The 25000-nt window shown below is 46.9% G+C and overlaps 1 protein-coding gene across 1 annotated transcript in view; it reads left to right on the forward strand.

The window, feature by feature from the left end:
* Nucleotides 1–25000, forward strand: part of LOC147019288 (uncharacterized) — a 189840-nt gene that overhangs the window by 89479 nt on the left and 75361 nt on the right. The window contains exons 10-12 of the mRNA XM_085900126.1: nt 12740–12790; nt 12896–12961; nt 17450–17512. Of these exons, the coding sequence (XP_085756252.1) occupies nt 12740–12790; nt 12896–12961; nt 17450–17512 (180 nt within the window). The remainder of the gene's footprint in view (nt 1–12739; nt 12791–12895; nt 12962–17449; nt 17513–25000) is intronic.

Consider the following 25000-nt stretch of genomic DNA (forward strand, 5'->3'; position numbering starts at 1 on the left):
TGGTGGAATTGTATTTGTGTGCTTCCCGTGTGCCGAGAATAAATGTGCTTTATTGTTGAACTGTTCTCCGCTTCGCTTCGTCTTTTCCTCCATTGAATCCCCATCTTGCTTCACGTAGTGGGCTGAATACGCCCGATAATTAATCGAACCGTCGAGGTCGACGATAACACCGCTCGGTTATTCTGATAGTCGGAACGGGTCGGCTTAAGTGGCCCGTGTCCGAGAATCGACCTGCGGCGAGGTGCGATCGCCCGGTCTACCCTCCGCGTGGGTACTTAGGTAGTTCGAATTTGGCGAGCAACCCTATCCCACGCGGGGGCTGATTGGCTCGATCGCGGTGAGACCGAAAGGTCCACCCGTGACTGGTTCCCGGCGTTAGTCCGAGAGGGTCACGACTGGATTGTCCGTCCGGTGGGCGGCGTGCCGCGGTCGAGTTACGTGGCCGTCGCACGCCGGCGGGCGCGAAGACCGCAACACTGGTGTCAGGAGTGGGATACAAATCCATCGCCCTCCTCGCGGCACTGGTATTGGAGAGCGGGACAACAGGCTCTCCTGTCTCCAGCGAAATTCACGGGGAATCGGTCCAGGGGTGAGAGAAGCGACCCCGATTCCCTCCAAATTACGGCGAGCGAAATTAACCCTTCACGAGAAGCAAGATGGCGTCTCAAGGCGGCGGGGAGCCGGGGGTATTAGAAATGTATATGTGTAATAATGTAGAGTCCATGGCCCAGGATGGAATCCCCGAGCAGGAAATGTTGATTGTGCAGGAACACGGACTCGCCCAACTGAACCCAGGGCCCGAGGTGGGTGCGGCAGCGGCCGCGGTGTATGACACCTTCCCCCCCCCTCTCCACCAAGACCCTTCCCCAACCCCTGCCGAAACGGCTCACTTGAGTGCATCCGACATGGCCCAGCTATTCGCCATGCTGGCGGCAATGACAAATGAAATAAAAAACGAAATGAAAGGCATGAACGAAAAGACGAATGCGAAAATGATCGAAAAGATGGATACAAATACAAATGAAGTGAAAACGACGATGGATGCGAATACACAGCAAATAAACGGAATGGAAGCAAACATGAAAGAAGAAATGAAAAAGCTGCGGGGTGAGACGCAGAACATGGGCCGATGCCTGCAGGCGGGCATGAAGGCCGTGACCAGGGAGCTGGGAATGGCGACTCCACGTGTCGGAACAAACGAGCTGGGTGGGGGTGCAACGGCTGACAGGCCCGCGGTGGAGGCGGGTGAAAAAATAATTCGTGGAACGTGTTGGGCGAGGGTCGTGACGATGACCGAAAGGGAAAAATTAAATGGGGAGACCAAAACGTGTGAGACGAGACACGAGGTGACGACAACAGAAATAATAGTTGAGACAAGGGAGGTAAAGGGTGAAGAGTTGGCAGAGACACGGGAGATGGGAACGATAGAGGGAAGACTACACGATGAAGACGGGGTAAGTGACGCGCACGCACACACGGAGGTAGTGGAGGACAATGGGGTTGAGCTCGCGGAGCGTGTTGGGACCCGGTGCGAGCACCTGGATGGCCTCCTCCAGGAACGAGGGGAGGGAGTATGCCCCCTTGAGGCGAGTCACGACCAGGTGAGTTCGGTCGTGTTTTGCGAGGTTGAGGGGACGAGTGCTGTGGACGGGTGCACGGAGAGCTTGGGGGGTATAGAGGCCCCGGAGACCCTTGTGGGGACACAAATCCCCAGTGTGGTTGTCCCTGTGTGTGTGGTGCAAGGTGTGAGTGCGTCCCCGTGTGTGGAAGCGACCCCGTGTGTGAGTGGTGTGGTGGCGATGGTGCCGGAGTACGTGCTTCCCAGCACGCCGTGTGTGGATGAGGCACGGAGTGCGAGTGAGGCACCGCGGGTGAGTGCCCCCGCATGCGTGAGTGAACGGCCGTGTGCAAGGTCGCTGTGTGCAAGGGAGACCGTGTGTGTGAGAGAGCGGTATGTGAGGGAGATGTCGGTTGGCATGCGGGAGCACGCAGCCGCGTCTCCCGGTGTGAGTTTAATGGTGTGGACTGTGTGCGTCGTAACACGCAGGTGTGCGTGGGTTGAAAGGCGACGACGGCGACATGTGAGTAAAGAAAGCCGAGTAGCGGCTGTAGCTGTTTCGCGGACCGTACCGGGTTCACCCAGCAGTGAGCACGCGGTTCGTGCTGTGCAACGCACGAGACCACCACGTGCTCGCTTGCGAGAGTGAAGTCCCGGTCCGGAAACGCACGCGGTGGATTTGCCGATCCCGCGGACGGACAAAGTTTAGGCAGGTAAATGGATTTGGACCGGACGGGTTCTCCACGCGATCGTGTGTGTGTTAAGCTCCAACGGGCAAAGCACATGTGTTCGCGTGGGGAACCCCTCGAGACGTGGGGCTTGTTTTTTTTATGCGCACGGTGATGTCATGGCTGCACGTGGGGTTGGAATCCGGCAGGAGGGGTATCTCTGCCGGATGGTCCCGTCCAAGGAGGGACGAGGAACACGTGCAGCTGCATGACGTCACGGGCAGGTGCAAAGTGCGCGAGCTCTGAGTTGCCGCGCAGGTGCTGCGCATGAAAAAAAAAAAGAGAAAAGCAAGCCTCACTTTCGGGTGTACAGGATTCCTGGGAAAGGGGTGGAAGACCCCCTTACCTGGGCACAGGATGGAAACTAGTTAGGGGGAAGGGTTAGCTTAGTTAGACCGACTCCATGGGGCAGGGGTAAGTCCTCATGGAGTCCGTGGAATGGATTAGTTAGAGGGATTGTAGCCAGATTTAGGTTGGGAAATAAAATGATTGATTTGGAGACAGCGACAGACAGTGAATGTGTAGAGTTGACGTAGTTTAGCTACGTAGTGTTAAAAGGAACGTGCTGTAGTTTAAGGGACGACGTGGGAGCACGAGTTAGTTAGGGGATGTAGTTAGAAGGATGGCAGAGTTCAGCGGTGTGTGTGTTGAAAAGTTGGTGAGTTGTGAGGCATGTGCTTGGTGAGTGAGTGAGGCCAGCGGGTCTGTGTGTGTGGAGTGAATGGGGAATGCATGGTGCGATGAGTGATTGGGGGGAGGAGTGACTCCCGCCCAAGGGACCCCCGGGGTCAGTGTAGAGTGAGTTAGGGGGTTAGTCAAATTGAAAAATGGAGGTTGTTTTGTTGTTGGTGGGAAAGTAGGCTCGAGACCCATTTGGAGGGGTGCAGGAGCCCTGTTGACGGGCTTGGGAGCGTGGGTGGCGAAGGTGAGTATCGCTGAGGGGGTGCCCCGGGCACCAGCCTAGTCGGCCGCGGTAGGCCATGGGCCCATGGGGGGCCGGGATAGAGTAGTGGGCACGGGTGCGCCTGCTTGGTGCGGGGGCCCGGGGCGCCATTAGCCGCGTGGGCAGTGCAGTGGGCACGGGTGACCCTCGGAAAGGGGCCCGGGAGGCCGGCCTGCCACGTGTGCGTTTCAGGGGAGGTGCCATGGGGGGCACTCCCCGGTGTTAGGGAGCTGGTAGGCTCGGAGGCAGTGTAGTGCCCGGGGTGCCATAGCGGGAGAATCGGCAGAGGGTCGTGCCTGCCAAAGTGAGCCACGTGTCCCAGCCAGGAGACCGTGTGAGGGCACGGAGAGAAAATTGGGGGGCGAGGCCCGAAATTGTAAGGACACCAACACAGGCGACGGGAATCTGGGTTTATAGAACCAATAGTTTAAGCGAGAGGCGCTTGTTGAAAGCCCCGGGGTAGTTTAAGAGTTAATGGTTAGGGTAGATTAGGAGATGTACCCCTCCGCACCATCCATCCCCTCGCTGTCGTTGTGGGCCGCTGGACCCACTTTGGTTAGATCGCCGAACTCTGAGGAGGCCATTCTGAGGCTTCGTTGGGCCTCGACACAGGACATTAGCTCTCCCTTATTCCCCTCCGGGAAGGGAACGTAGGGGTTGGGAGTAGGCTAGGTGACAGGATAGGTTAGCCGAACAAGGACGATAAAGGGGGTTAGGGGACGATTTATAGTGGGGGAGTAAGAATAAAAACAACAAAAAAATAAGTTGGGGCTAAATTGGTTTTCACAAATTAAGGGAGTGGGTATGTACAGTGACAGGCAAAGGCGATAGTTGGGAGGGAGACAGGTAGGTAGGTCCGAGCCCGCCTTCCGAGTGGCCAGCACCACCGCACTCCCTCCACCAACCTCCACTGAACGGCAAAGGCTGGCCACTTCATCGGCTGGCCGTGTTTTACTTCAAGGCGGAGGCCGGCCAACCTCATCGGCAGCTGTGTGCTGCAAGGCCTGTGCCGGCCAGTTCATCTGCTAGCTGTTTTTTTCTTCGAGGCCTGTGCCGGCCAGTTCGTCTGCGGGCTGAGTTTGCCTGCAGCGGCCTTCTTCTGCGGGCTGTGTTTGCCTGCTTGCCTTTGCCATGCCATGCCCACTGCCCACGTTCACCAGCCCCGTTCAATTTTTGCTTTGCCCCCCCTGTTCATTTCCATGTGCGCCAGGATCGTAAAAGCAACAGTTTGCAAGCTGCAAGAACTGCCCTGTTGGCAGCTACAACACGGGCCTGCAGTGGCGGCCCGTGCACCGTGTTTGTATTCATGCATCCATTCGTTGTGCTCATTGCGTGTGCCACTTGAGCTGGCACGGAGACTGCGTTTGTGCAGCCCATGCACCGTTGTGGTTCACTGCATTCAGTTCAAACCGTTCATGCATCCATTCGTTGTGCTCATTGCGTGTGCCACTTGAGCTGGCACGGAGACTGCGTTTGTGCAGCCCATGCACCGTTGTGGTTCACTGCATTCAGTTCAAACCGTTCATGCATCCATTCGTTGTGCTCATGGCGTGTGCCACTTGAGCTGGCACGGAGACTGCGTTTGTGCAGCCCAAGCACCGTTGTGGTTCACTGAGTTCAGTTCAAAAGGGAAGGCCTTGGACTGCGTGTGAGCAGCCAGCCACGTTCCCTGTCACCTGCATTGTTTGAGCCAGAGACTGCATGCGGGCAGCCTGGCTCCCTGCTAACTGCTTTCTTTTTGCAGAGTTCAATGATCCTGGGCCATGGTTTAGTGTAAAATTTGTAAGTTAAGGTTAAGATGTACTGTACATATGAGTGCGCCCCCGGCATGTCTGTCTTAGCGCCGGCAATTTTATTTAAGTCGTCCGTGTGAGTGAGTTTGTTTAGATAGTTACGCAGCCCTCAGGTTATTTATTTTGGGGACACGAATACCATGAATGTCGCACTCAGGGATCCGTAGGTAAAATGTACTAGGGGAAAACTACACATGATGGCACACGAAAATTTGACGACTCGGGACGAGCTTGAAATAAAGGAAGGGGGTAGTGTTGTGGTTACCAGATTCGCAAACCACCATTCAGGTCCCTTAGGTGAGGTATCTCGGTAAGTACATGTGTAGTTAGGCCCAAACCCGTTGTCTAGTGGGAATACATGTCATTTATACGTGCTGCGACTCTTTAGGATAGCCGTTTTTCTTTTACTGTCTTTATTTTGGACCAATCGCCACCATCACAACCACAACATCAACCACCAACCACAACGCCGCTTCACCACAACCGCCATGACCTTTACCGTCACAACTCGCCACCATCGCATCACCGTCATCTCGCGCCACTCATGGGCACCGATGCTGGACTCGTGTAGGGCGCACGTTGAACAGCGTGTACAAAATCACGGATTTTCTGCTTCAAAAACGGATCGAAAACGACACACGCCCACTTTTTGCCGTCCAATCGGTGAGCGAGGGGCGAATTGGCCCCGCCCCCAGGGCGATCGATATATGCAAATTTGTGGATCAAAAAGCCTTCACGCCCACTTTTTGTCGGGCCAATGGGGAGCGAGTTGAAAGGTCAAAGGGAGGGGGTCAAAGGCGAAGTTACGGGGGGATAAAAGGACGGTGTTCGTCAGTAAAAGGCGTAGTAAGAAGTCGGAACGAGGAAGAGGAGAGTGGTAAAAGTCGGAACGAAGGAGTCGCAAGAAGTGAAAGAGTCAGCAGAACGAGAACGAGGGGTCGGAGAGTCGCAAGAGGGAACGAGAGAAGGAGTAGTAAGAAGTCGGAACGAGGAAGAAGGGAGTCGTAAAGGTCGGAACGAGGCGAAGGAGAGTCGGAACGGAGGGGACGAGCTGTGGAGAGGCGGCGAGTCGGACGAAGGGTGCTCGCGTCGTGCAAGGAGCTGCGCGCCCGAGGGAGGCCGGCAGCGCGACCTGGCCGAGGTGGAGACGCTCGTCGCACATAATAAAGATCCTCTATACCCCGAGCATCAGCAACCCCCCTCCTGTTTCCCCCCGCGCTGAGATAGTGCGACCAAGGGGGCCCCGTTCCCACCCCCAGCCAGGCACTGTCCACGAGGCCCGCGGGTTGCGGGGCCATCGCCGCTCCGCGTCTCATCACCAGACGGGTAGGCCCGACCAGGTCTCGGCCCCAGGCCTACCTCATTCTTGAGGGTATTTCTTTTCCTTGGTTTTGGGTATGTGTTGTCGGCGCCGTCTGTGAAGTAGAATTGTATAAGTGTTGCCGTGTGCTCGGTAGTCGGAATTAGCTCTGCACTGTGTTTTCACTTTTGTGTTTGCTTTTTGTGTAAATGGAATTGTGTTTTCTTTTTTGTGTGCATTTGGTGGAATTGTATTTGTGTGCTTCCCGTGTGCCGAGAATAAATGTGCTTTATTGTTGAACTGTTCTCCCGCTTCGCTTCGTCTTTTCCTCCATTGAATCCCCATCTTGCTTCACGTAAAGGGTTGGTAGTGGGCTGAATACGCCCGATAATTAATCGAACCGTCGAGGTCGACGATAACACCGCTCGGTTATTCTGATAGTCGGAACGGGTCGCTTAAGTGGCCCGTGTCCGAAGTCGACCTGCGGCGAGGTGCGATCGCCCGGTCTACCCTCCGCGTGGGTACTTAGGTAGTTCGAATTTGGCGAGCAACCCTATCCCACGCGGGGGCTGATTGGCTCGATCGCGGTGAGACCGAAAGGTCCACCCGTGACTGGTTCCCGGCGTTAGTCCGAGAGGGTCACGACTGGATTGTCCGTCCGGTGGGCGACGTGCCGCGATTCGAGTTACGTGGCCGTCGCACGCCGGCGGGCGCGAAAACCGCAACAATATATATATATATATATATATATATATATATATATATATATATATATATATATATATATATATATATATATATATATATATATATATACATATGTGTATATATATTACATTACAATAATGTGGTGGGCATTTTTATTTTGAAAAGGTTTCTTATGTTACACAGCTAAAGTGCATCAAATCGACTGTCTCCTCTTCCTCTGCACACATTTCAAATGTTCTGGAACATTGTTACCAATTAAAGTTCGGTAGTTCCTCGATCATACACTGACAGACAGTGAACCAATTGCTGAACCCCGCTTTGCACTATGTGGATTTGTTGCAATCTGTGGTTGCTGCAAAACATGGATGTCGTGCAAAGCAGGGTTCAGCAATTGGTTCACTGTCTGTCAGTGTATGATCGAGGGACTACCGAATTTTGATTGAATTTTCCATGTTGATTATTGTTGAGCACAAATTGGAACATTAATCGGAACACAAACCTGCAGTTTAGCAGCACGTTTGCCTCTAAATTTAGCAAATTGGACAGAGTCTCGTCCCAAGTTCGCATGCGTATTCGTGTACTCTGTCTGGCAGTCTGGCAGTCAAACAAAATTGAAAATCATTCCAAGCAGGAAACTTCCTGTTTTTAGGGATGTAGTCAAGGCGACGAACAGGTATGAATAACTCATTTAATGTTTTAAACAAGGTGGTGTAAAAGAAGGTGCATCAACGGTGGTAAACTTCCGATTAAATGTTTGTTTTATTTTTTTCGGTTTTAAAACTTATTTTATTTCAATTATATCATATATTTGGCTGGATGTTGGCAACCTCAAGGATGAGAGGGTTGAGCTGAGAAGTTTGTCAACAGGCTGAGTGGGCATTTGGAGGGTCTGGGTGCTTTGGGGAATCCTGAAGAGTTGTGGAGTGCCTTCAGGACCATCATCCTTGATATTGCCGGTTGATGTCTTGGAACTCACTGAAGGGCGAAGAAGAATTTTGTCTGTCAAGGGACACTGGATACCATCGACCAGAGTCGCAGGGCCAGGCTTAATGGCAGAGCTGATCTGTTCATGGAGTTGAGGCGTAAAACTGTACGTGTGCTGATGGTGGACAAAAAGCGGCTGATGTGCGAGGAATCTGTGAGGGGTTAGAGCAGCTCCTTTGGTCAAGTGATTCTCGTCGTACTTGCAGGAGAATTTGAGCATTGCATTCCTCCAAGCTTGTCCCTCTGTATGCTGCAGTTGGAGTGTAGAGTGGAGGGCTCTTGACAGAGGAGTCCTAAGTGAAGGCCCGCTGGGCCGGTTACTTTTATTGGCTGTAACAGGCTGACCAACCAGCTGTTGAGTTGGATGGCAGGGGTGTTACTATCCATATTGCTGACCCTCCAATCAACTGTGATCCACCTTTATTTGTGGAAACACAAGCTGCAGTGAACCGGTTGAAATGTGGTAAAGCTCCGGGGTTCTGTCGCATCCATGCTGAACTTCTCAATGTTTGTGGAAATGCTGTACTCATGTTGTTGCATGCATTTCTGTGCTCTGCCTGGAACACAGGCATCATCTCAACTGGAAGGCAGAGAAGGCATCATCTCACCTGGGCCTTATTGACCCTCTTGAAAGGGAAGGGTGATAACCAGGACTTCAACAACTACCGAGGGGGTGATTGCCGGAGGGGGCTTTCATTGCCGGGCAAGGTCTTTGCTCGGATAATTCTTGATCGGGTTTGCCACCATCTACTTGAGCACCAGCTCCCAGAGCAGTCGGGCTTCATACCAAAGAGGTCAACGATTGACCGTATCCTTGCTGTCCGGGTCCTCATCAAACGCAGATGAGTTTCGGCAGGGGCTGGTTGCACCCTATGTTGATCTCTGCGAAGCGTTCGATTCAGTGAATCGGGATGCCCTCTGGAGGATTCTTGGTCTTCGTGGGGTGCCATCAAAACTGATCAATTTGATGTCTGAACTATATTCTGGTACTGAGAGTTCTGTGAGATGTGGTGATACCATCTCTGACTCATTTCCAGTTGTTGCTGGAATTCGTCACAGGTGTGTTCTGGCTCCCACACTTTCCAGCACTTGTATGGACTGGAATCTGTGGAGGATGTCGGAGAGATCAAGCTGTGGTGCATCATTTGGGAATGTCAATACCTCTGACCTTGATTTCACAGATGATGCAGTCATTTTGCAGAGATGCTGTGTCCTTCAGGTCCTTCAGGTCCTCCAGGTCGGTGTCCTCCAGGTGCTGATTGAGGAGTCGGAGCCACTGCGATTCTGGTTTGCTTGGGTCAAAACTAAGATCCAGGCTTTCATTGACATCTTGGATGCTGTTGTCTCGTCTGTTCCTGTTTTTGGTGAGGATGTGGAGATCACGGAGAGATTCACTTACCTTGGCAGTGATCTTCATGTCTCTGTTGGCTGTGAGCCAGAGGTCGATTGACATCTGCATCTTGCCTGTAGAGTTATGGATTCACTGGATCATAGGGTCTGATGTTGTCGGTACCTATGCAGGAGGACGAAAATCCGAGTCTTTAAGTCCTTGGTGCTTTCAGTCTTGCTCTACGGACGTGAGACTTTGGCTCTGACCAAGGATCTGAGATGGAGACTTCCTTTGGTACCAGATCTCTTCGGAGTATCCTTGGCTGTCGCTGGTCAGATTATGTATCCAATGAGCGTTGACTCGGATGAGATTTGTTACCTGTATAGTCCATGAGCGTCGCTGTGGCTGTATGGACATGTGGCTTGTATAGCAGGTTGATCAGCATCTCAAGGAGATGGGGATGGGCCAGGCATCTGCCTGGGGGATGGCCAGACTGAGACCTCTGGCATTCCAGTGGAAAGTGGATGCAGTGACCCACTACTCTGACGCATGCTCCCATACATTTTCTGACCTAAGAATGAAGACTGAAGAGGTCAAGTATGTGAAATGCACACCCAAAGTGAAAGTATGGAACTGTACTGTGTATAGAGACAAACATAAAGTTGGATAAGCCAGGAGGAAATGCATATGGTTGCCATGGTCATCACTATGATGGCAATTTGCTGGATGCTGTTGATCAGCCCCTGGGAAAAGAAGGTATTAGTTCGGGGATTTCTATTCTGGGGTAACGATATATTGTTGCAGGGCCGGACGTCGGCCGCGCGTAGGACCACGAGATGGAGCTGCAAGTCCGCCCGACCGATCGCCCGGAATTCAGGTCGTCACTCTTTGAGCCGACGGGTCCTGACTGGACCGAAGATCGCCAACAGGTCACCCCCGTGGATAGGGTGAATAGCCAAATTTCTATATACCTAGGTATCCATGTGGGGACTCTACCAGGGAAATTCACCCTCGACGGAACTCGTACGAAAACGAGCCGCTTAGCGCGCTCGTTCCGTGTGCGATTCCGAGTGGTTTAATCGCCGAGAACCGTCGGTCCGATTGTCCCATTACAACGTAACCGCTTTACTATCTCTCCATCACGCAGCACGCTCAGTCAATGATCAGTCAGCATTGTCAGCACACACACCCAAAGAATCGGCGTCCACTCTTTCCCGGAACACCCAAGGATGGACTAGCGCAGCCGAACCCAGTTGAGGTGATCGCTCAAGCTCGCGATCATTCGGAGGAGGAGAAGGAGGCGGACGAGGACCAGGACTGTGGCAAAATCTCTCCTGTTAAAATCTCTTCTCGAAAATCTCTCTTCTCTTTTCTCAGACCAGCTGTCTGCGCTTTTATTTGTCCCTCGCAGAAGGGGGGGAGGGGGGCGGGGTCTCCGCCCTCCCCGTTTCTCCACACCGGACGGCCTTGTGCGCAGAATCCCTCGTCGCCCTGTCACTGGCCAGTTTGGGCGTGCATAACCCTCGCAGTCGCTCTCACTGGCCTGTTTTGGTACGCACATCCTCGCCGTCGCTCTCACTGGCCAAAACGGGCGGCAAGCCCTTCGATTGGCCAGGTGGCGTGGTGACATCACTCGGGACCGCCCCTCACACAGTCGGGGAAGTCCGAGTGGCTGAGCGACGGTCACGCCACTCGATGCATCCCGATTGGTCGAGCGCCACCGCGATGCTCCTCCTTTAACTCCGCCCTCGTACGTGGCTGGACGCATCAGGATAATGGCGTCTGGCAGAACGAGGTGAAGGTGTGGCTGGCGTTGATGGGGGTGTAGGAATAAACGAAACGATAACCTGACGATTAAAATAACTTCACAGCACATTTACATTTATTTACCCATTAGACAAGGGACGGGAGCTATCTATAAAACACATACTTACCGATATAACAAATCTGTAGGACCTGAATGTTGTGTGCGATAGTTTTCCAAATTTGTAACAATATGTCTGTATATTTTCTTGTCATTGGTGTGATTGGAAGCATGCGGTTGGAACCCCTGCAATTTCTCATCCATCCATGGAAAAAATGTCGTCATTCTATCCTTCTAAAAATCTTTAAACCTGTTGTTCACCTCTAAAATTTCTGTTTCTTATGTGATTTATATGAGTTAGCATTAAACAAATATTCAGTGTGATTAAATTCTTACCTCATTTATTACCTTTGCATTCTGCGAAAGGTTATGTTTTGGTCGCTGTGTCTTTATTTATTTGTAAATATGTGTTTGTTTGTTATTCGCATAACTCAGAAAGTATTAAACCGAATTGCATGAAATTTGGTGGAATGATTCGTGAGTATCCAAGGACGATTTGATTAGATTTTGGGAGCGATCGGGTCAAAGGTCAAGGTCAAGGTCATGAAAAGGTCAAAAATACTCTTGAGCATAACTTCCTTCATAATACAGCTATCGACATGCAACCACCGCCATATTGTTCCATGACGAGATACCTCTCGGACATGTAGTGTCGGATTTGACGTAACGTCATCGGAAGTGCGTCTAAATGACGTCACAAGCTGACGTAAATTTTCAATTTTCGATCTCATCAGTTTTAATTGTACCGTTTTGTAGGACTTGCCTTAAGGACGTCACACACCAAATTTGACTTCGATCGGACTGACCGTTATGACGTCATTGACGTTTGAACATGACGTTTTTCAATTGTGGCTAAAATGTCCTGATATTTTGCATTCAAATATCTATATAATTTATAAAGCAAAGTCTCCCAAATCCAGGCATTAGGATCAGTACCAAAATATCTGTTTATTGATGTACAGGTTTTGCCAATTAACCCTGTAGTCAAGGTTACACTCGAGGTCAAAATATACTTGTAGGCATAGCTTCAGATCTAATAGAGCTATTGACATGAAACCAACGTTAAAACGTTCAGTGAACTACGAGCTTTCAGAATGGTAGTCCCCGATTGGACGTGACGTCCCCGAAAGTGCGTCAAAATGACGTCAGAAGATGATGTCATTTTTCAACTTTTTAATTTTCCAGTGTTTATCATTCCATTTTGTTGGACTGCCTTCAAGGAGGTTACACACCAAATTTGACGTCAATCGGACTGACGGTTGTGACGTCATGGACGTTTTAAAATGACGTTTTTCAAATGTGCCCGGAAAAAAGTTGCGGCGCCGAAGGTATGCGCTCTACCGAGTGCCCGTTCTAGTTGTCATGTGCATTGAAGGGTTTTTCACAACAAAGTTGTTTCAGGAAATTGTTGCTGTTGCTTCTTGAAAATATGAATTTAATGTTCCATCATGTCAATAATAATGGCAAGCAGTGGAACAGTTATAACTTTCAAATATGACAATGCGTGGCCTATCGTTCATTATCAATACAGGTGGTGCAGTTGATGACATTTCTTCAAAAATGAATGGGAGAATCGAAGAAGGTGAGCTTTGAGTTTCTCAACGGATATCTTGAACATATAGGCTTCAAATTGCATCAGTCACGTGCTTATTTTTTTTTCTGAACTCCTTTCATAATTTTTCTGCAGAACACATCAGCACAGCTGGCTCGGATAATTCCACTGACCTCCTGCAGCAGATTATTCAGTTCCAGAGTGAGTGAACATGAGTGTCCTGAACACTTTTTGTTTTTTTGGATACATTGATGAGGCTCGTATGAGAGCTAACACACAACGCACAGCAAGGGGGGAGGGGCATGAGACAAGAGGGGTGGGAGTGGGAAGGACAAAACGGTGGGGAACAGAGACATTAGGAGTTCTGTGGAAGAGAGAGGGATGAGGTGGGGAACATGGGGACATTACAAGATTGACATTGCAGGGACTTTCAGGAAGGAAAGCAGAGAATTGAAGGAGGTGGGCTTGGGTGGATTATCAGGGGTAGAAAAGATCGAGGATTTGGATGGGGGACGATACGAGGTGGTGGTGAACAGCTGTTTTGAAGGCCTGTCGGGAAGAATGGGATTTAACAGAGTGTGGGAGTTTATTCCAAAGGTGGGCAAAAAGAGGAATGAAAGAGTGAACGTGAGCAGCGATTCGTGATTTTGGTATTTTTCCAGAAGGGGGCTGTTTGCAGACCTTGAGCGCTTTGTGGAAATATGGTGGGAACAAATCGCACACAGAGCGGGGGGGGGGGGGGAGGTGCGACTGGAGAGGAGATGGTAGAAGACAGAAAGACCACCTTCCCCACAACTGAAGTCAAAATAACAGGTCTATAGTTTCCCAATTCTTCTCTGGATTCTTTCTTAAATAATGATGTTACATTTGCTACTCTCCAATCCTCTGGTACCTGTCCTAACTTCAGGGAACTATTGAAAATATCCATTAACATCTCGCTTACCTGCTCAGCCACCTCCATAGATACTCTCGGTTGCATATTATCTTGACCTGGAGCCTTATGTTCTCTTGGATTAATACCTTGCTGTTCCTTTACTTCCTCCACTCCAACCTGGATCGTCTGGAAAAGCCCTTCCTCGCCTCCTTGATAGATACTCTCAGCTATTGGAAATTCCCCTGACAGTTCTTGTGTAAAAGTTGATGAAAAATACCTGTTTAATAAGCCTGCCATCTCACCTTCATCATTAACCAAAATAGTGTGGGGAATTGCAGAAAAGCTTGGGGAGGGGGCTGGATGAGGAGGAGAAAAGGCTCTGTGGTGCTGGGTTGAGGTACAGTGGGGAGTAATGAGAGGTGGCAGAAGGCAGTTGAAATTTGATGAGATGGAGGAGAGAGGGCAGGGGAAGAAGGCAGCTTTGTGGATGAGAGGGGAGTCAACTTTGAGAAGGGTGAGTGAGGGGGTGAATGGTGGGAGAAGGGTGAGTGGGGAGAGTTGAGGGAGAAAGGTGAGGGGGGGAGTTTTTGAGAAATGTGAGAGGGAAGCTGGGAGGGGGGAGAGTGTGATGGTTGCTTTGAGAGGGAGGGTGAGAGTGGTGAATTGGCACTGAAGTTCGAAAAGAAATGATGATTGAAGGACAGCAAACATTCATGGCAAACTTTTTTTTTTTTTTTTTAGTTCAGAAATGTGATTAAAGACATTATTTGAGGGATGCAATGCAGGCGAATTAAGAGAATGGAGAGAAGGAACATTGTAACAGTTGGATTTTTTTTAGATAAGGTATGAAGGAAAGGTCAAATTGAGGGCAGTCTGTTGAAATCAGAGAAGAGTAGTGCATTATGATACAGTAAAGAGAACCACACGTCTGAAAGAGGAAGATGAAGCATTATAAGAGACTGTTTTTTATTATTCTTATTATTGTTATAATTATTTGTTTTTTTTTCATGGAGATTGCATAAGATTTGGTGAAGGAAAAGTTGAAGAAAAGATCATGAGGTAAATGGTGAATTTGGATCGGTAAACGCAGAGGGTGGAAACGGATCACGTGGTTATGGGAGAACCACCTGGTTACAGGAGGTGTATAAGTAAAATGAATTTATTTATTATTATCATTATATTTTTTAATGAGGATTGCATAAGCTTTGGAAAAGGAAAGGTTGAAGTAAAATCGTGGAGGTTTATGGTGAATTTGGAACGTTAAATGCAGAGTGAAGCTGATGGATCAATAAAAAGTAACAGGAAGTGGGTCGAGAGAGACCAGTGGTTACCGGAGGTGTATAGTTAGGAAGGATACAAGGAAAATTATTATTTTTGATGGAATTTTGAAGAATTAGATAAGATTGGAGAATGGAAGGTTGTAGGAAGAAATTGTGAAGGTAATGGTGAGAAGTGGGTCAGCTCAAATGGAAGAAATATGGTGTGCTGGCAGAAGGAAGAAGAAGAAGAAGAATAATGATCGGTACTCGTGGGTATGGAGTGAGAAAGGGTTGTTTTTGTTATTTTTTTTTAATTTATGACAAGAAACAGAGTGTCTTGTTGGGAGGGATAGATGGCGGGTGTTGGGAAAAGTCGGGAAAATAGGAATTGATGGTAATGGGGAGCAAATACAAATAGAACGATCGTACACCTAGACAGGAAGGACGAGTAGGCCTCAAGGAGCCCGATAATACAAGGTCGACCAAAACTCACAAAATAGCACGATTTTTGAAACAAAGCCGAATTAGGAACACACAGTAAACATGTAGGTGAGAAAATAAACAGTTAAAACGTGACAAATAATGACCGGAAACTTAACTTTGAGAAAGTCAGCAGATACCCCTGAGAGAACCTGCTTTCTCTTTAAACCCAGAACCGGAAGTGAGTCTTGACTTGCAGGCAAATAACTTGAGTCCCAAATGATCCTCTCTTCTCTTTTTAATTACTGCTCTTAAAATATAGAGAGAAAATGAAAATACTTTCTTGGTAAATAGCACTCATTTTTATAAGCAAGGGTTTTGCTTTTGCAGCCATTTATTTGGTATAATTCATCATATTCTTGGAGCACAAAGATTGATATCCATAGTCGAGCAATGCTTCAGAATGAAAGTCAGGATTTTGTAATTTGGACAGCGTGACTTATCCATTTTACTGGTGGCTATGTGCTCATCTAACAAGCATCTCGTTGTACCTCTGTCTCTAAAATTAACACTTTGCTTTATTTGTAAGTGGATTTTATGACTTTGTAGAACCATTTAAATAAATACATGATTTTATGAGGAACCATTGAAATAAATATAAACTAATTAAAGGTAGTAGGCATGGGTTGACCAAAGGTAGTTATTGTTTAACAAATCTTTCAGAGTTCTATGAAGTAGTGTCTGGTTGATTGGGTGAATGAGGGAAAGGCAGTGGACAATAGTATATCTGGACTTTAAGAATGTATTTGATAAGGTACCACATCGGAGGTTGTTAGCCAAAGTGAGGGCTTGTGGAGTGGCTGGTCAGGTAGCTAATTGGATTGCAAACTGGCTTAGTGGTAGGAAGCAAAGAGTGGCTGTGAGAGGGAGGATGGAAGTAGCGGGGTACCTCAGGAATCAGTACTCGGACAATTACTATTCATTATTTACATCAACGATTTGGATAATGGGGTAAAGAGGAAGCTTTCCAAATTTGCAGATGACGAAAAGCTTGAAGGTAAGGTGGATAGCAGAGGGGGTTGTGATCAGATACAGGAAAGTATTGATACTTGTATCGATTGGGCAAAAGATTGGCAGATGTAATTTAACCTGAGCAAGTGTAAGGTGTTGGGGATGGGAAAGAACAATGAAAATAGAGATTACAGGATGTAAGGGGTAATTTTGGAGCGTGTCACACAGGAGAAGGATCTGGGGGTGGTAATAGATACGGGAGGTAAGCAGGCAGCAGAGGGGCCAGGAAGCTGAAGGTAAAGCAAATAGGGTTTTCGGTTGTATTCGGAGGGGGATCATTTATAAATCAAAAGAGGTGTTAACATTGTACTGGAATTTAGTGAGGGCCACATCTAGAAAGCATTTGGGGATGATGGGCAGTGCTCCGAGGGATTGGAGGATAGGGTGAGTGGGCGAGGAGTTGGAGAACTGACGCATGGAATCTGTTTCTCAGACAAGTGAATAGAGGGATAACGTAATGGAGGTGAGTTCAGATTAGAATTTGGGAGTCTTTATTTGTGGTTCTAAGATTGGTTGTAGCTCTCCATTTGTTATTACACCACAGAATGCAGTTATGTAAATGCACATGTCTTAGTTTTGTCGTTTTCAAGACAGAGTATTTGTTTTATATCCAATCTGCTGACTTGTCACAATTACCCTGGATGCGGCACCCACAATCGTTATTTACATGATCCATTTTTAGTTCACCTGGAACATAGTTCAGGTGAGGCATTAGCATTGTGCAGTGTCTATCAGTTCGTGAGTCGGTCAGGAGTATATGCGGTTGCGGTGACAATAGGTGGAAGAGGGAGTATTCATTACGATTTTTACCATAAAGACGCTACAATTTTTTCAAAATCGGTAAAATCAAAATTTCAAATCATCAATCCTGCGTTATTTTAGCAATTTTTCAGCTCTTATAAAACCATTTGCCTTGAAAAATAGACAATTAACTTTTGTGTTTGATCATTGGCTCCAGAAAGAATGTGTTTGGTGCTCATTGCATAAATTGTATTTGCCACAAGTTTTATGCCCGCTACATCTGCCGCTGCCATGATTTTTTTTTCTTTTGTATTGTTCTTTCAGTCAGGCTGAGCAGATCGGCGGATTCCAACTTGCTGCTGGATGTTGAACAGAAGGAGGCCAAAGGTAATGCAACCATTCAAAGTTTGCAAATTTGTGTTGAGCAGATCGTGGTGATAGGGAAATGCTGCGGAATAAAGAGGGAGAGGAATGTTTGATTTGTACGCAATGATTTGTGTCATTCTGCTGTGTATATACTACAAACACTCTTTACAAACAGTCACCGAAGGTGGACTGAGGTTATTTTCTTACCCCTTCTGTTTGTCTTGTCCAACTGTGAGCAGGATATTTCAAAAAGTTGTGGACAGGTTGGGTGTGTGACGACAAAATGATTCGATTTTGGTGAACATCCGAATTCGGATACAATAATTTTTCTGTGATTCTTCACCATTGAGTGATTGGGCGAAAAACGACAAATAGCACAATATCTCAAAAAGTTGTGGACGGATTCAGACAAAACTTGGTGGATGAGTTGTGTAGGTGTTGAGAACAAGGCGATTAGATTTTGGTTCAGGTGCACATGCGGATCAGGCCTATCATTGGGCGACAAATTGTCCACTGTTTAGTCTGGCGGAGGTATGTGCTCCACTGAGTGCCGTTCTCGTTGTAACTGCAGATAAGCTGCGATGGCGTATAATACCTTGTTCACACCTAAATTCATTACCAAGCCAAGGGGATCCCTTCCAATCTCTCCCACCCTGCATAGAATGTGCCTGGAGAATTTGACCCTCGTCATTGCCACCCGTGCTGCACCCAGGACAGAGGTTTAAAGGCGATGAACTGAGGGCAGTGTGGTCACAGGTGAACAAAGGAGAAAGACTGAACAAATGTGGAAAAGAAAAGGAGGGAGAGAGAGGGAGAGGGAGGGAGAGGGAGAAGGAAAGGGAACTGTAAGTAAGAACGTTGCAATTGATATTGGTAATGGGGGTAGAAAACATTGCAGGTAGATTTTGAGGTTGACTGATGAAAATAGGGCGGAGGAGCTCCTTGTGAGCCAACGGCCATCCATATCTAGTGCCCAACTGTGTCTGCGGACGTCCTCCTGCAGTTGGGTTACTTTTTTATTAGGAGGTCGGTGGCAGGATTTGCACTCCGGCCACCATAAAACCCTTCATTCCGCAAAACACACAAACGCACAAAAATCTGAAAACCCACTCTGTGGGAGTACCTCCTGTGCAGCTTCCCTTCGTAGGGCAGCTCACCGGATGACGGGATTGGGGCAAAGTCTTTGGGACCCCCAATCTTTGATAATAGGAGGGAAACCATGGGGTAACCTCCCTGGGTCAGATTATGGGAGAGTGTGTAGTAGTGGTGCTGAGGTGTCGTCCACCAGACGACGGTCTCCTTGGGTTAACCTGAGGCGGTCCCTTCGGGTGGGTGCCTGGAATGTCCTATCCCAAAGAGAGGATGATCACCTGTCTCTGTGATCATCTGAGCTCAAGCGTTTGGACATCGGTATTGCAGCACTCTCTGAGGTTCGGAGACCGGATTGCGGCGAGATAATGGTGGGTGGTTACACCTACTATTGGTCTGGTCGCTCTGATGGTTACCATACTCAAGGAGTTGCAGTAGCTTTGTCCAATAAGCTGACCCCAATGATAATTGAGGTAACAACGGTCAACGAGCGTATTATGAGACTAAGGATTCGTCACTCCTTAGGTGTCATTTCCCTGGTCTCTGTCTATGCTCCGACTGAGGCGAGTGACCTCACCGTGAAGGACACATTCTATGCCACGCTCGAGTCTGTGGTTGATCAGTGCCCCAGACGAGATACACTTCTAGTCTTGGGGGATTTCAATACATCGACTGGAACTGATAGGGATGGTTGTGAGACGTGTGTTGGTCCCCATGGGTCAGGAACTATGAATCAGAATAGCACTAAGTTCCTTGACTTTGCAAGAAGTCATGGACTTAGGGTGGCTGGTTCATGGTTTCAGCGCCCACAAGCTCATCGCTGGATTTGGTATTCCAACGCTGGCGGTGTGGCAAAGGAGATTGACCATGTCCTCATTGACGGTCGTTGGAGGATGATCCAGAACTGCAGGGTCTACCGGAGTGCTCAGTTCCTCATTACTGACCACAGGCTTGTTGTAGTAACTCTAAAGCTGCACCTTAAATCCTGGAGAATGGTACCATCCCAGCCGAGGCTGGATGTTGGCAAGCTCAGCGATGAGAGAGTCGCTGAGGAGTTTGCGAACAGGCTGAGTGGACATTTGGGGTGTCTGGGCGCTTTGGGGGGTCCTGAAGAGTTATGGATTACCTTCAAGACCACCGTCCTTGATGTTGCTGTGGATGTCTTGGAACTCACCGCAGGGCAAAGAAGAATTTTGTCTCTCAAGGGACACTGGGTACCATTGACCAGAGTCGCAGGGCCAGGCTGAATGGCAGAGCTGAACTGTTCAGGGAGCTGAGGCGTAAAACTGTACGTGCACTCAGGGTGGACAAGGAGGCCTATGTGCGAGGAATCTGTGAGGGGGTTGAGCATCACCTGTGGACAGGTGATTCTCGTCCCGCTTTCAGGGGAATTCGCGTATTGCGTTCATCCAAGCCCATCTCTCGGAGCACTGCAGTTAGAGCAGAGAGTGGTAGGCTCTGAACAGAGGAGTCTGAAGTGAAGGCCCGCTGGGCCGGTTACTTTGAGCGGTTGTACCAGGCTGATCCACCAGCTGTCGAGTTGGACGTCAATGGTGTTACATTCCCTGTTGCTGACCCTCCAATCAATTGTGGTCCACCTTCGCTTGTGGAAACACGGGCTGCGGTGAAGCGGTTGAAACAGGGTAAAGCTCCAGGGATCTGTGGCATCCATGCTGAACTTCTCAAGGCTGGTGGAAATGCTGCACTCGTGTCGTTGCATGCAGTTTTGTGCTCTGCCTGGAACACAGGCATCATCCCAACTGATTGGAAGAGGGACCTTGTTGTCCCTCTCTGGAAAGGGAAGGGTGATCGCCAAGACTGCAACAACTACCGAGGGGTGACGCTGCTCTCAGTGCCGGGCAAGGTCTTTCCTCGGATAATTCTTGATAGGGTTCGCCACCATCTGCTTGAGCACCAGCTTCCAGAGCAGTCAGGCTTTACACCAAAGAGGTCAACGATTGACCGTATCCTTGCTCTTCGTGTCCTCACCGAACGCAGACGAGAGTTTCGGCAGGGGCTGCTTGCAGCCTATGTTGATCTCTGTAAAGCGTTCGATTCAGTGAATTGGGATGCCCTCTGGAGGATTCTTGGTCTTCGTGGCGTGCCACCAACACTGATCGATCTGATGTCTGAACTTTATTCTGGTACTGAGAGTGCTGTGAAGTGTGGTGGTACCATCTCTGACTTATTTCCAGTTGTTACTGGAGTTCGTCAGGGGTGTGTACTGGCCCCCACACTTTTCAGCACTTGTATGGACTGGATTTTAGGGAGGATGTCGGAAAGATCAAGCTGCGGTGCATCGTTTGGGAATGTCAAGATCTCGGACCTTGATTTCTTAGATGATGCAGTCATCTTTGCGGAGACTTTAGATATCATTTTGGGGGCCCTCGAGGTGCTGAATGAGGAGTCGGAGCCGCTGGGATTACGGGTTTTTTGGGTCAAAACAAAGATCCAGGCTTTCAATGACATCTTGGATGCTGTTGTCCTGTCTGTACCTGTTTGTGGTGAGGATGTTGAGGTTGTGGAGAGATTCACTTACCTTGGCAGTGATATTCATGTCTCTGCTGGCTGTGAGTCAGAGGTCAATAGACATCTGGGTCGGGCCTGGGGAGTCATGGATTCACTGGATCATGGGGTGTGGCGCTGCCGGTACCTGTGCGGGAGGACGAAAGTCCGAGTCTTCAGGTCCTGGTGCTTCCAGTCTTGCTCTATGGATGTGACTTGGACTCTGACCAAGGATCTGAGACGGAGACTTAATTCCTTTGGTACCAGGTCTCTTCGGAGAATCCTTGGTTATCGCTGGTCAGATTTTGTGTCCAACAAGCGGTTGCTGAAAGAGACTCGAATGAGATTTGTTACCTGCATGGTCCGTGAGTGTCAGTTGCGGCTGTATGGACATGTGGCTCGTTTTCCTGACGCTGATCCTGCTCACCAGATTCTCTCAGCGAGGGAGTCTAGTGAGTGGAGGAGGCCAATGGGCCGACCATGTGCCTCGTGGTTGCAGCAGGTTGACCAGCATCTCAAGGAGATGGGGATGGGCCTGGCATCTGCCTGGGGGAAGGCCAGACGGAGGCCCTTGGAGTACCGGCGGAAGTGGACACAGCGACGCGCTGTTCTGGCACATGCTCCCATACCTGACCTGACCTGATGATGATAGTGCACTTCCTAGTTTTAGCGCTAGACGGAAGAGTGTGATTGAACCACCTCTGGAAAGAAGCTTCACAAACTGGAGAAAAGAACCACAAGAGAGTCGAGATGGACGGTAAGTCTGGATTTTGGCAATTTCGTCAGGAGCGTTTTACTGGAATGACTTGTACGTCATGGAAGAGCAGGGGGGAGGGGCGGGGGTTAAAGGGCTGAGAGAGTTGAGTTAACTAAACCAGAGAGCTTTAGATTCCACAGAATATAGGAGTGACTGATATGATGCGAGGGTGCGACTCCACAACAGAGTACTATTCTCCATCATAGTTCTCCAACATCCTACGCCAAAGGCCTTGCAGGCTGAGTAGTTGTGATTTTTCGAGGAATTGCTTGGAACCATGGATGATGCCCAATCTGTGACTGGCTTTGGATGGTTGCCAGTTGTACATTATAATCATATGAGGTGGGAAGGTTTAATAATTAACTTATGTTGTAGATGCTGTGTTCATTACCCACATAGTTCAAATAATCAAAATTCCTCTTTTTTTTTGCAGCTGCTCAACTTTTATCAGTTTTCTTTCAAACACCTTTATATTGTTGCAGTGTTGCTGAGCAAAGATGTTCATTTTTGTCCCCAGCTGCTCTGCAATTTTAACATTAAATTTTTAGTTTCTCACGATGACTCCAGTTCAGCCTCCATTTGCCAGCAACCATTCAAACATTGCAGAGCAGCTGGGGGAGACCTCATCGACCAACAAAACAAGGCTAACAAACCTTATCGGCTGTCTTTGACCTCCCCACCTTGCCAGATCATTTTCTTTTGCAGTCTTCTATTTTGTCTTCTTGGGAAAGAAGCAAGAAGCGAGAAGTATAAAGGATGTGATGACAATCATTGGGAAAATACTGGAAGCTCCAGCAGGCTTGGTGTCCTTGGCTGCAGTCTCCAGCAGGCCTTGTACAGTGGCCTGCAAAAGTATTCACCCCCTTCCAATAATGGCACATTTAGATGAATTATGTGCAAACAATTTTTCCACATTAACTTTTTTATTCATAACAGAAGAGATCAAACTGAACACTGTTATATTTGAAGGAGGTTACATGTCAGGAACACCTAGAAAAAAAAAACATGTACAAATCAAAATTCACTGGTTGTAAAAGTATTCAACCGCTTTTAACGGTACTTGGTGGAAGAACCTTTTGCAGCAATGACTGTGACGAGTCTTTTTGGGGTAGGTCTCCACCAGCTTTGTACAGTGAGATGGTGAAATCTTTGTCCATTCTTCACGTGAAAATTGCTCTAATTCTGCCAAGTTGGATGGGGATCGTCGATGGACTGCTATCTTCAAGTCTTGCCATGAATGTTCAGTTGGGTTCAAGTCAGTACTTTGACTGAGCTACACAAGAACATTTATTTTCTTCTTATTCAGCCACTCCATTGTGGCTTTAGGTTCGTGCTTCGGATCATTGTCCTGATGAAATGTGAATCTCCTACCCAGTTTCAGATTCATGGCCGATTCGAGCAGGTGTTCATCAAGGATTCTCCTGTACTCTGCACCGTCCATTGTCCTTTATATCCTGTCAAGCTTGCCAGTTCCTGCTGATGAAAAGCGGCCCCATAACATTATGCTGCCACCACCATGCTTGACAACGATGGACGGCGTTGACTGGGTGATGTGCAGTGTTTGGCTTGCACCAGACGTAACTGAATTTCCAACCAAAAAGTTGTTTTTGTCTCGTCTGACCAAAAAACGTTTCTCCAAATGCTTGCAGTATCATTGAGATGCTTTTTCGTAACTCAATACGAGCTTTTAGATGTGTCTTTTTCAGTAATGGCTTCTTTCTTGCCACTTGTCCATGAAGGCCAAGTTTGTGAAGGGAACGTGGTATTGATGAACACTAACCCCCATCTCAGACAGAGTTTTACAGATATTTCGAATTCATTTTTGGATGGACAGTGACATCCCAAACCAGTTTCCTGCTTGCCTAGCTCCTGAGTTTGAATGAGCAACCTGATCTAGGTAGAGTCTGGGTGGTATGATATGTCTTCCACTTCTTAATGATGGATTTCACCGTACTGAAAGGGATAATGAGTGACTTTGAAATATTCTTGTAACCCTCTCCTGAATGGTGATTCTCCACCACTTCATGTCTGACTTCTTTGGAAAGCTCCTTGGTGTTCATGTTTGACTTGTTGGTTGACTAAGTGAGGTGCACTTAAAAACTCCTGAGATAAGTGGGGGAGTTTAATTTTTAAGTTCAACCACTGATGACATACAGGTGAAACCTATTACACTTATTTTGGAACCTTTCAAACAAATAATTTGCTCCTGAAGTGATTTCGGGTTAATTAGGCAGAGAGTTTGAATACCTATCCAACTGAAAATCATCTGATATTCTTTGTTAATCGAACTTCTTCACATTTTATCTGAATTTTTAAACTTTATCACTTTGGAGTAGTTTGTGAAGACTATATGTATATATATATATATATATATATATATATATATATATATATATATATATATATATATATATATATAGACATATATACATATATATATATATATAGACATATATATATATACATATATATATATAGACATATATATATATATATATAGACATATATATATATATATATATATATATATATATATATATAGACATATATATATATATATATATATATATATATATATATATATATATATATATATATAGACATATATATATATATATATATATATATATATATATAGACATATATATATATATATATATATATATATATATATATAGACATATATATATATATATATATATATATATATATATATATAGACATATATATATATATATATATATATATATATATATATATATATATATATATATATATATATATATATATATATATATACATATATATATATATATATATATATAGACATATATATATAGACATATATATATATATATATATATATATATATATATAGACATATATATATATATATATATATATATATATATATATATATATATAGACATATATATATATATATATATATATATATATATATATATATATATATATATATATATATATATATATATATATATATATATATATATATATATATATATATATATATATATATATATATATATAGACATATATATATATATATATATATATACATATATATATATATATATATATATATAGACATATATATATATATATATAGACATATATATATAGACATATATATATAT

The sequence above is a fragment of the Eptatretus burgeri genome, chromosome 10 (assembly GCF_056783735.1).
Source record: "Eptatretus burgeri isolate ZD-2024b chromosome 10, Ebu_testis_v1, whole genome shotgun sequence".
Taxonomy (NCBI): Eukaryota; Metazoa; Chordata; class Myxini; order Myxiniformes; family Myxinidae; genus Eptatretus; species Eptatretus burgeri.